General features: G+C 72.5%; 3 protein-coding genes across 5 annotated transcripts; 1 reads left to right on the top strand and 2 right to left on the bottom strand.

Annotated features, from left to right (window-relative positions):
* The first annotated feature begins 96 nt into the window (after positions 1-96).
* Positions 97-1264, top strand: POLD4 (DNA polymerase delta 4, accessory subunit). Its single transcript, XM_068683602.1, is given in 4 exon segments — positions 97-267; positions 269-371; positions 461-572; positions 651-1264. Coding segments are annotated over 4 exon segments (411 nt in total). The 3' UTR covers positions 676-1264.
* A 490-nt stretch (positions 1265-1754) lies between these two features.
* On the bottom strand, positions 1755-6829 carry SSH3 (slingshot protein phosphatase 3). Its single transcript, XM_068684220.1, has 14 exons — positions 6791-6829; positions 6020-6057; positions 5747-5900; positions 5171-5289; positions 5030-5101; positions 4848-4913; positions 4150-4338; positions 3945-4038; positions 3737-3865; positions 3610-3656; positions 3380-3526; positions 2814-3014; positions 2389-2665; positions 1755-2206 (listed from the first exon to the last, which is right to left on the bottom strand). Exons 1-14 carry the CDS (start codon positions 6827-6829, stop codon positions 2009-2011), a joined length of 1770 nt encoding a protein of 589 aa, XP_068540321.1. The 3' UTR covers positions 1755-2008.
* Positions 6830-7028: 199 nt separating this feature from the next.
* On the bottom strand, positions 7029-11529 carry ANKRD13D (ankyrin repeat domain 13D). Of its 3 annotated transcripts, XM_068683580.1 has the most exons (15): positions 11134-11529; positions 10551-10686; positions 10335-10459; positions 10013-10058; positions 9797-9940; positions 9393-9582; positions 9240-9306; positions 9080-9161; positions 8819-8880; positions 8608-8738; positions 8365-8522; positions 8145-8276; positions 7859-8022; positions 7665-7744; positions 7029-7432 (listed from the first exon to the last, which is right to left on the bottom strand). In XM_068683580.1, the coding sequence occupies exons 1-15, from the start codon at positions 11221-11223 to the stop codon at positions 7165-7167; spliced, it is 1875 nt and encodes a 624-aa protein (XP_068539681.1). In that variant the 5' UTR covers positions 11224-11529; the 3' UTR covers positions 7029-7164. The 3 variants fall into 3 exon arrangements, with proteins under 3 accessions (XP_068539681.1, XP_068539682.1, XP_068539683.1); XM_068683581.1 differs by lacking the exons at positions 10335-10459; positions 11134-11529 and having other exon boundaries at positions 10551-10687; XM_068683582.1 differs by lacking the exons at positions 10551-10686; positions 11134-11529 and having other exon boundaries at positions 10013-10183.
* Positions 11530-11566: the final 37 nt, after the last annotated feature.

Here is an 11566-nt window from a genome sequence, read left to right as displayed (position 1 = left end):
GAGGAGAGGGGGACGGAACAAGCGGGGGGGGTCGGGGACAGCCCGGGGGGGGCGGTGCCGTGCCGTGCCGTGCCGCAGCCGCCCCGTCCGCAGGCCATGGAGCGCACCGGGCTCATCACCGACTCCTTCCCACGGCGGCACCGGCGGCCGGGGCGCACCGAGAGCAAAGCCGGCCCCGCGGCGCGGCGGGGGGAGCGCGGCAAGGGGCGGGGGCGGCAGGCGGGGACCACGATCGTCCCGCCCCCCCGCCCCCCCCCCCGTACCCACGCAGGAGGCAGCCCAGGAGCCCCCGCCGCCCCCCCGGGTCCCCCCGGATCTCCTGGACATGCTGCGGAGCTTCGACCTGGCCTGGGAGTACGGCCCCTGCACGGGTGAGCGCCCCCCTCCCAAAATTCATAACGCCCCCCCCCAGTTCATAACGCCCCCCAGTTCATAATGCCCCCGCCGTGTTCCCCCACAGGCATCACCCGCCTGCAGCGCTGGGAGCGGGCGCAGGCACTGGGGCTGAGCCCCCCGTTCCCAGTCCGCGACGCCCTCCTGGAGCACTGCGATGACCCTGCAGTCACCTACAGGTGTGTATGGGACCGGGGTGGGCTTGGGGGGGCAGCGGGGACCGGGGGCTGCTCGCTGACCTCCTTCTATCCCCCCAGCCTCTGGCATGAGTACGGGCTCTGAGCCACGGAGTAACGAAAGGCCGGTGTGGATGAGTGGCTGCAGCGTGGCGTGTGCTGGGGGAAGCGAGCCGAGGGGCTGTGCGGGCACAGAGCGTTGCTGCCAGCACCGGGGTCCTGCGGCATGACACCCGGTGGCATCGTGCCGCAGGACCCCGGTGCTGGCCAGCCTCCCCTGCCCTGCGTGGGGATGACGGCAGCGGCGATGCGAGGCGCCCGGTGGCAAGGATGAGAGGGCTGAAGGGGGAACCGGGGAGGTAGAGGGGTGCTGGCGGGGGGCTTGCAGGTGAGAAGAGGGACAGTGGGGGGAGAGGGACAGCTAAGGAGGAGGAGGGGCGCAGGCAGAGCTGTCCCTTATGAGGTGACCACACCGCTCATCCCCCGTTGAGCCGAGGTGACCGGGGTAGAGGCAGTGCCCGAAGCATTTGGATGGGGCCCCTTGGATGGCCCACGGGAGCCCGCATCGCGTCTGCCTCCCAGAGGCGTGGGGGGGTCAGTCCTGTGGGATTGAGTTGATTGTTAGCAGCTTTGCTGTTTAATAGCGTGCAGGATCGTGTAAGCACAAATTAATAAAAGAGTGAGTTTGTTAATTATTTAGGCTATCGGTTACTTTATTTATTAGCCTCCTGGCGGGCCGTTGGCACGCCACCGAAGCGTGTCGGCTACGTGCCAGTGGAGCGCTGCAGCCAGACACCATCAGACCCGGGACCGGCCCCGCACCCTTCAGCCATCCCGTCCCGCTGTGGGGTCTCCAGGCAGCTCCCTACGTGCGGGGCCCCCCAGTGTAGGAGCCCAGCCCCCGGTTCCTACAGCCCGCAGGCTTCACACCCGCACCCCCCCAGCCTCGCACAAGATGGCGCCTCGGCTGCCCTCTGCCCGGACCACATTTCCCATGATGCCCGCGGGCGGAGAAGCCGGGCGGGGCGCGGCAGCCGCGCGCAAAGCCTGCCGGGAGTTGTAGTGCGCGGCGCCTCGTCCCCGAGCTGCCCCGACCCCACTGCCGATACCCCACCCCGCAATCAGGGCAGCCCCACGCCTGTCCCCACCGAGCCCCCCATGCAGAGGCAGGGTCCCCACGCCAGCTCCGTCCATTACGTGCTTTATTGTCAGGCTGGTGCCGTGCTGGTGCAGGGGGCCGGCGTGGCGAGGTGTGGCCCGGGGGCTGTGTCACCCCCCAGGGGTGCAGCAGTGCCCCGGGTATGGGGTGAGGCAGTGCCGCCCCGTGCCCCAAAATGCAGGCTGGGGGGTGGGGGGGTGGGGGGCAGCGAGCCCCCGCCCTGCCCCATCCCCTGGTGCCGTGGCAGGGGGCCTGCCCCTTGTCCTCCTCCCCGCTGGGGCTAGGGGGCAAGGGGGGAGGTGGGGGCAAGGGCAGGGTCGCAGCCGGAGTCGGGTGGGCTGGGGGCTTCTGTGCCGGCTGGGCCTCCATCCACACTGGCCTGGCGCACTACACGTCGGGGCCGGGAGCTGGGCCGTGCCCCCGGGGGTGACCCCCCCGGGTCCCCAGGGTCCCCCGGCACTTCTGTGGCCTCAAACACCTGCGGGAAGCAGGAGGGGCTTCCAGACAGAGCCGCTGCGCCCCACGGCCCCCAGCACCCCCAGCCCAGCACCGTGTACCTGTGCCCCCACCATGGTCAGCACCCCATGGGCCGTGCTCGGTGCCACAACCTCACCCCGTCCCCTGCCCCCCCCCAATGGTGCCCCCTACCCCGGCACTCACCGCCCCACCGAGGGGCTCCCCCAGCAGCTCGGGAGGCTGCGGGGACTCCATCAGGCTGATGCTCCGCATGACGGCGCAGAGGGAGATGCGGGGGCGCTGGGGGGCTCCTGACAGCCCCGGCCCCGCCGGCTGCCTGCTCGCCTCCTCGGGAGGCTGCGGGGACGGGGATGGGGCTCGGGGCTGGGGCAGGGCCCCCTCATCCCCTGGGGCAGCCTCCTCGGGCTCCGGCTGGGACACGCGCTCTGCCGCCCGGGGCTCCCACAGGACGCTGTGCCGGCTGCCAGGGGAGCACCCGCGGTCACCCGCTGCCCCCAGCCCCTGCCGGTGAGGGCAGGGGCTAAAAATCCCAAGGGGGCATGTCCCAAATTTGCCCCCGCCCACATTCACAAAGTGGGCGTGGCATTTGTGCCCCCCCCCCCGCCCACCTGGCGCTCAGGATGCCCTGGTAGAAGTCGAGCTGGCGCATGAAGCCGGGGTTGGGCATGACGCCAGGCCGGCAGCACCGCACGTGCCGCAACGCCCGCTCCAGGGGCCACCCGAACTCCTTCATGGCGTAGGCCAGCACCGTGGCCGCCGAGCGGCTCAGCCCCATGCGGCAGTGCACCAGCGCCCGGCCCCCGCGGGCCCTGCGGCAGCCGCACTGCGACACAGCTCCCGGCGCCCCCGGGGACCCCGCCGTCCCCAGGGACCCCTCGGCTGCCCAGCTCCCAGTGCCACCAGTACCCCCAGTGCTTCCCTGCCCGCGTGTCCAAAGGATTACCCGTGTCCCCAAGGAGCTATTCCCCATGGACCCCTTGTCCCTAACGCCCCCGGTGTCCTCAGTGACCCAGAGCCCCCCACCTTCCAGCATCCCCCAGGGCCCCCAGCACCTCAGCCATCAAGATGCCCCCTCCCTGCACCCCTCCGCCTCCCCCGTCCTGCCCTAGGACCCCCACTGAGCCCCCCACGCTCCGTGCCCCGCTGACCCCTGCCCCGCCACATCCCCACTGACTTGACGTCGGAGAGGAAGAGGAAGGTGTCGTTCCAGTGGGGCAGGAGCTCGGCCGCCTCCTCGTCGTACACCCGCACGTTCATGTAGGTGAACAGCGCCGGGAAGAAGTTGTCAATCTCCCGTGCCACGTTCAGGATGTGGGTGATGCTGCAGAGTGTAGGCGCGGAGGATAGGGGCCGTGCTCCCCGCTGCCCCCCTGCCCGCCCCGCCGCGGACAGCCCCTCGCCCACCGGTTCTGCTGCAGCTCCTCCAGGTTGGCAGCGTTCCACTCGGAGCCCTGTGGCAGCAAGGACGGTTGGGGACAGCCGCTCCCACAGCCCCCCCCGTGCCCTGCCCACACCCTGCCCCGCTGCCCACCAGGTAGAGGTGCGGGAAGACGCATGAGGGCCGGTCCATCTGCGCCAGCACCAGCAGCATCTCGTTGTCGATGAAGTCCTTGTGCTGGGCCAGGCTGCGCCCCGTGCGCCGCTCCAGCTCCGTCCGCACCTGGCACCGCGGGGGTGAGGGATGCGGATGGGACCCCCCCACCCCATTCCCCAGCCCACCCCCGGCCCCCAGCACCAACCTCCTTGGAGGTGACGCTCTCCAGGTCAGCAGAGGCCAGGACGTCGCGCAGCAGCGCCCGCACCGCCTGCTCCGTCAGCTCCGGCACCGCTGGCCTGGCACCGCCACGGCACCTCAGTGTGCGCCCCCACCCCGCAGCCCCCCAAATTGGAAGCCCCCCCTCCCCCAGCCCTATCCCAGGGGGGCAGCACGGGGCCGGGCCTTACCCCGAGGGCTGGGGGGAGCCGGGGCGCACGGACTCCAGGTCGGCCATGGCCAGCCACTCGTTGAGGCAGCTCTGCTCCGAGCTCAGCGCAGCCGCGTAGTCCCGGGCCCAGAGCAGCGCAGGGCCCCCGGGGATGTGCCCCCCGCGGGCCGCCTGCTCGCAGGCTCGGTGCAGCTCCTGCAGCACGGCCCTGCCGCACAGGAGCCTGGCACGCGGCCCCCTCGCCCTGCCCGCACCGCGGCCACCTCCCAGGACCTCATCTCCCAGCCCCACACGTTACGGTGCCTGTGACATTGCCCCACAGCCCCATGTCCTCTGCCCATGTCCAAAGGCCACCCACACAGCCCCTGCTCATGCCTGTGTCCATGGTGATGCCCACATCCCCCATGCCCATGTCCCCAGTGCCATAGTGGTGCCCACATCCCTGTGCCATAGTGGTATCCAGACCCCCCATGCCATAGTGATGCCCATGACCCCATGCCCATGTCCCCTGTTTCATACTGGTGCCCACACCTGCCATGCCCATGTTCCCCACACTACAGTGGTGCCCACTTCCCTCGTGCCCACGGTAATTCCCACATCCCCCATGCCCACGGTGATTCCCACATCCCCCATGCCCACAGTGATACCCACATCCCCCATGCCCACGGTGATACCCACATCCCCCATGCCCACGGTGGTGCCCAGCCGCTGGCTCACCACATGGTCTGGACAGAGATGGGCTTGAAGATTCGGGTCTGCCCCCCCGACATCACGCTGAACCCCCTGGGCACCGCAGGGACACACACGGGTCAGGGTGGTCACCCCTGCCCCACTCCTTCCCGCAGGCTCTGTCCACCCCACCAGCCCCCTCTCCCCCCCCCCAGGAGGCTCCCCCTTACCCGTCACCATCGAGGAAGACCTGGGTGTCGCTCCAGAGGGGCAGCACCATGCCCAGGGTGCAACGGGTGGACCTGGGGTGGGCGCAGGTCAGGGGGGCAGGCTGCCTCTGACCCCCCCCTCGGTCTCCCAGCTCCACTCACCCCTCGTGTGGGAAGTCCACACCCAGCAGCACCGTCTGCCCCTCGGCACCTGCCTCCTCCGGCCGCACCACCAGCAGGTACCTCACCCGCTGCGGCCGTGCTGACTCCAGCCGCACCGCCTGGGATGGGGGAGGCTGAGGGGAGACCCTGCACCCCCGGGGCAGCACGGCTGCTCTGCCCCCTGCAAGCACCCTGGGCCCCAACACATCCCCAGTCCTGTTGCCATCACCATCGCTGTCTGCATCCCATCTCCTCCCCATCCGCCCCATCCCAGTCCCTAGCCTGTCCCTATTGCCATCCCCATCCTGACCCATCCTGTCCCTACCCTATCCACATCCCATCCTCGTTACCATTCTCATTGCCATCCATATCCTGCCCCATCCCTGCTTCACTCCCATCCTCATCCCGTCCCTGTTCCCATCCCATCAGCACCTGCATCCTCATCCCATCCTTGTCCCCATATGCATCCCGGTCCCCATCCTGTCCCCAGCCCATCCTCATCTCCACTATTTCCCTGTCAATGTCCCCATTCTGCTCTTGTCCCATCCCATCCCTGGGGAGGTGGCCGTGCCCTACCAGACGGATGGCATCCTGGGGACGCAGCAGCTGCATCATGAGCTGGAGGTGCTGCTCCTGCCGCCCCGGGGGCGCAGCCGGGGGGGGCTCAGCCACCAGCGGCTCCTCGGCAGGCAGCAGCAAGGCAGCTCCCTTGACCATGACGAAACTCTGCCTGGGGCAGCAGGGCTTTGAGCAGGACACGGGGTGCAGCAGCGGGGAGGGGACAACGCTGTCCCATCCCCACCCCGGTGCCCCAGGCCCCTGTCCCATGGTTTGGGGACCCCTTCTCACCGCCGCTGCAGCTGGCCGCGCCTGGGCACATTGTCCTCCTGCAAACGTGGGGGGGGCAGCGCCCCAAGGGGAGCGTGACCATGGGCATGGTGAGGCCCCCCCAGCGCGTCCCACTGGGACACTGGGGGGGGTGCCCTGGGACAGCGACACCCTGCCCCTCCCTCTCTCCCCCTCACCCCCCAGCACGGGCACAGCAGGGTCCTACAGGGACTGGGGAGGGGTCCCTGGGAGCTGAGACCCCTGGGGAGGTCCTGACCCCAGCCCCCCCTCCCACGCTGGGCACTGCCCAGGGGAAGTGCTCGCAGGGGCTGTGCGCCCCGATAAGGCCCAGCGGTCGGTGCGGGGGGGCGGGTAGAGGCTGGGAGCTACTGGGACAACCTGTTCCCAACTGGGAGGCACTGGGACAGCCCCGGACTGCCCCGGGAGTCCCTGGGACAGCCCCTCCAGCCAGCGGGACCCGGGGGGGCAGCCCCCTTAGCGAACATACTGGGAGCACTGGGGACGAGCGGGGCTTTACTGGGAGCAGCTGAGGACATCGCCCCCCCCTCTGCTCAGCGGGCAGCCCCCGGCCCCGTGCTGGGAGCGGACGAGAGGGAACCGAAACCGCGGCGGCCCCGGGAGCGGTGGGGGCTGCCCGCAGCTCCGCCACCCCCCCGCGGCGGCGGGGCCCGTCCCAGCCCGTCCCGGCCCGTCCCGGCAGTACCCGGCAGCCCCCCCGATCGCCCCCCATCCCTTCCCATCCCGCCCCGTCCCGTCCCGTCCCGCACTCACCGCGGCCCCCCCCGCCCTCCGCACGGTGACCAGCGCCATGCCCCCGCCGCGCCGCCCCGCACCAGGAAGCGGCGGGCACGGGAACGGCCCGGGAGCGGCAGCGGGCACGGCCCCGCCCCGGCCCCGCCCCCGCCAACCCCGGGGCAGCCCCTCCGGGGGCACGGGGCCAGACCGGCCGTTTGGGGAGCCCCCCCCCTCCCCCCTCTCCCCCCGGCCAGGCACAGTCGGACACGGCGCGGTGGGTAGGTCTGTATGTATAGCGTATGTACAGCCCCGACGGGCCCCGCACGGCACCGGGGGGCTCGGGGGGGGGCCGTGCCGGGCCCGGCGGGGTGCGGGGGCAGGGTCCCGGTGCCGGGCCCCCCCCCCCCGCGCTACTTGTCGGTGAGGGAGAGGCGCAGGATGCGCTGCAGCTCCTCGTCCTCCTCCCGCCGGCGCCGCTCGCGCTCCTCCTGCTCCTGCTCCGACAGCGCCATGGCCAGGCGCAGCTGCTCCGCGAAGCTGCCGCCGTAACCGGGGGGCGCCGCCGGAACCGGGGGGGGGGCGCCGCCACCACCGCCACCACCTCCTGCCCCCGGTGGGGGCCCCGCCGGGGGGGCGGCGCCGGGCCCCGCCTGCAGCAGCAGGCTCTCCTGCAGCGCCCTGCGGGACAGCGCTCAGGCCACGCCCCCTGGGCAAGACACGCCCACAGACCCAGCAAGCCCCGCCCACAACCCACCAAACACCGCCCCCAACCAATCAAACCACGCCCCCTCCCAAACAAGCCCCGCCCCCAGCCCCGACTAGCCCCGCCCCCTCCCGCCAAGCCCCGCCCACTTTCAGGCTCAGTGGGCGGGGCTCCCGCTGACCCCGCCCCCCGTGGGCGGAGCCTCACCGCTCCAGCTGCAGCTCCTCGTCGTAGGGCGGGGGGCGGGCGCCCGGCCGCGTGTTGGTCAGCGCCTCCCACACCGTCACCTGCGGGGGGCGGGGCTTCGAGCCAGGGGGCGGGGCCTCGCCCCAAGGGGGAGGGGCCTAACGGGGCGTGGCCCCCGATGTGGGCGGGGCCTCCCCGCGGGGGCGGGGCCTCACCTGGTCGGTCTCGGTGCCGGCGTCCAGCAGGCTCTGCTGGATGGCGAACTGCAGCAGGTCGTCGTCCTCGTCCCGCAGGGGCTCGCTGCGCCCCGCGCCCAGCACCGTGTAGCCCGGCGGCACCTCGAACACCCCCGGCTCCACCTCGCACGGGAAGGGCCAGCCTGCGGCACCGCCACCGCTGGGGGCACCGCCCATGGGGCACCCCGCAGCACCCCACAGCACCCCCATGGGGAGCCCCCCGCCCCGATGCCCCCACCCACCCCAGGGCACCCCCATCGCTCACCTCCAGGGCCGGGGGGCTGCGCGCCGGGGGGCTGGGGGGGGGCGCAGACCCGCACGGAGCCCAGCGGCTGGTCGCAGCCGCAGAGGTTGCTGAAGGTGATGCGGGCGTTGAGGACGTGGAAGAGGGGGATCTCTGGGGGGCACCACAGGGGGGTCAGCGGCCCCGCGCCGGGTGGGCTCTGCCCCTCCCGCAGCCCCCGGCCTCGCAGCCCCAACCTCACCGATCTTGACGGGGAAGCCGGGGGGCAGCTTGAGGGTGATGAAGTCGCGCAGCTTGGCGAAGTGGGCGTTGGAGATGGCCATCAGGTCGATGATGGGCGTCACCTGCTCCGCCAGCGACAGCGGGTGCTGCTCGCATAGCCACAGCGTCGCCTTGAACCTGCCCGGGCACCGGCGTGGGCACAGGGAGCCCCCCCCGCGCCCCGCCACCGTGTCCTGCCTCCCCCCCCGGCCCCGCTGCTCACCTCTGCACCTTGCTGGACACCTCGATGGGGCGCCCGATGTTGCGGGCCTCCAGGTCGAAGTGGGGGTCGAAGTACTCCTCGGGGGTGATGGCGGTGGGGTTGGTGGGGCTGGCCGCCTGCAGCACGGGTGCCTGGGGAGGGCGGTGGCAGGGGGCACGGCTCAGCCCTGCCCTGCCCCGCATCGCCCCCAGGCCCCCTGCCCACCGCTCACCCCGTTGTGGGTGCCGTGCTGCTGCGCCAGGCCCAGGAAGGAGTGAAAGGGAGTCCTGGAGCCTGCAGGGAGACCCCGAGGTGCAGGGGGTAGTGCAGGCAGGCACAGTGCACCCAGCACCCTGCCCCACATCACCCCCACGTGCTGCCCCACATCACCCCACATGCAGTGCACCCAGGAAGGAGGAGGGCCCTGACCCGGGAGGGGGTGAGCCCCCACTGCTGGCAGCCCCCCCCCCCCCTCGGTCGCTGGGGCTGTCACCTTTGCTGCGTGACTTGTCCTGGTCAGAGAGGTGCTCGGTCCTGGTCTTGGTGACCAGCTCCACGTTGCTGGCGCTGTACACCTGCAGAGACAAGACACAGGGACAGGCTCAGCCCCGGGGACACCACGGCCCCCCTGCCCCCCGCCCCACCAGGCGCACCTTGGCCTCGTAGCCACTGACCACCTCCATCTTCTCCGAGCGCCAGCCCCAGATCCCCGACTTGTTCCTGGGAAGGGGCGTGGAGGCGTCAGGCCCGCGGCCACCGCGCCTGTGCCCTGCTGGCCTCCCCGCCACGAGCACCCCCCCACGCACCGCTCGAAGGCGATGTTCCTCGTGTCGAGGTGCGTGGAGACGATGGGCGACGTCAGCCGCCCGGCCACGTGCTCCTCCGAGGGCTGCATGGCCGCCAGCAGCAGGTCAGGCTCGTGCAGGGCCAGCGCCAGCGTCTCGGTGTAGACCACCTGCTTGTCGTGGTCCACCTCCATCACCACCGCCCCCTCCTCTGCACGTGGGGAAGGGGGGTCAGCGCCTGCCCTCGGCCCCACCATGCCCACTGCAGGGATGGGAACCCCCGGCACCCAGCCTGCCCCTGCCCCTGGGGGCATCTGGGGTCTCCGTAGGGGATCCAATGTCCATCTGGGTGACTGTGTGCAACGCACGGGTGCCAGGGGGACCCCTGGGGGGTGGCTGCAGGGTCTGAGGGTGCTGGAGCCAACCTTCTCCCTTGAAGATGTAGCTGCGGCGGCCCCGCTGCCACGTCATGTGCTCGAAGCCCAGCAGCGTGGTGTCAACCCGGAGGCTCTCGCCCCGCTTCCAGACGCGGTAGACGTCGCTGGGGCACACCTTGGAGACCAGCGGCACTGCGGCACCGGCACCCGTCAGCAGCAGGGTGGGGGCGGCCCCCCCTGGCCCCAGCCCCCGGCCCTGCTCACCCCAGCTCGTGAACTCCCACTTCATCTCCACGTAGAAGTCGGAGGCCTGGAAGAGATGAGGGCGTCACAGGGCAGAGGGGTGACACGGCGGGGGGCTGCAGCAGGAGGGTCCCAGGGGGAACAGAGCCCCAGTGGGGATCCTCGGCAGAGGCCGAATTGCGGGTAGGGGGTCTGGGGAACAACCAATTGGGGGGTCCTGGGGGAGACGGGCGTCCTGCGGGGGGCCCCAGGAGCTCGCCAGCAGCCTCCGTGACCCCCAGTCCCCAGCCTGGCGGGACCCCAGCGCCAGTGGTGCCCGGTGCCCACCCCGGCAGGGCCGTACCCGACGCAGCTTGCTGAGCAGCTCGGGGATGCCGGCGAGCCGCCGCGTCGCTCGCTGGTAGTCGCGGTACTGGAGCACCAGCTGCACCATCTCGGGGTCCCCCGTGCTCACCGCCTCCTGCAGCACTGGGGCACGGGGTGCCATCAGCCGGGCGCCGCCAGCGCCGGTGTCCCTGCGCCTCCCGCCCTGCGCCGGCGGCCCCCCGTGCCCACCTACCTGTCCAGCCGTTGGCGTTCTCCCGGCCCACGTTGGCGTTGTGCCGCAGCAGCACCCGCGCCGACTCCAGGTGCCCGAGGGACACGGCCAGTTCCAGCGGGGTCCGCCCGCGGGGGTCCATCAGCTCCACATCATGCTGCGGGTGCGGGCAGGGTCATGAGGTGCCCCGTGCCCTCCCCGTCACCCCCCCAACCACCCCAGCTCCCTGCGCCCCCAGCTCCCCCCTGTCCCCAGCAACCCCCGAGCGCTCCCAGCCCCAGTCCCTCGGTCTCAAGGCCCTGTCCCCGCAGCACTCCGCGTACCCCACTGCTCCAGCACCCTGTCCCGGTGCCCCCGGTGCCCCCGGTGCCTGCAGCCTCCCCGTCTCCCCCCTCTCCCAGTCCCCAGAGCCACCCCAGCGCCTCCGGTCCCCTCCCATCCCGGAGCCCCCTCCCGTAGCTCCCAGCACCCCCACCCCCTCCTGTCCCAGCGCTCCCCAGCTCCCCCCCGGTGCCCGGTGCCAGCGGTGCGGATCCCTCCCGGTGCTCCCCCCCCTCCCTAAAACCCCGGCCCCCCGTCGCGGCGGCGGCAGCGCGGCGCCCACCGATCCGGAGCGCAGGGCGCTGTCCAGCGCCTGGTGCCGGTTGTGCCAGACGAGGCGGTGCAGCGGGAAGGTGTCGGCGGCCCGGGCCATCCCGACACCATGTCCCCGGGGGGGGGGCCGCAGCGGGCCGGGCAGGGCGCGGGGGGGGCCGTGCCGCGGCTCCGGGCCTGCCCGCAATGGCTGCGCGCGGGGGCGGCGGCGGCGGCGGCGCAGCGCGGCGGCGCGGGGCGGGGCCGGCACCGGGCACGGCGGCCGGGAGCACCGGGGCCGCCACCGGCACCGCGGAGCCGGCACCGCGCACGGGGACCGGGGGGGCCCGGCCCCAGCACCGCCCCCGCCTCCGGGACCCCCGGCTCGTCCCTCAGCCGAGCGGGGGCAGCGGTGCCCCGGGGGCTCCCCCCTCCGCCCCCCGGTCCCGTCCCGTCCCGTCCCG

The sequence above is a fragment of the Anas acuta genome, chromosome 5 (assembly GCF_963932015.1).
Source record: "Anas acuta chromosome 5, bAnaAcu1.1, whole genome shotgun sequence".
Taxonomy (NCBI): domain Eukaryota; kingdom Metazoa; phylum Chordata; class Aves; order Anseriformes; family Anatidae; genus Anas; species Anas acuta.
Note: the sequence above shows the minus strand (reverse complement) of the source record. Positions and strands in the feature narration are given on the sequence as shown.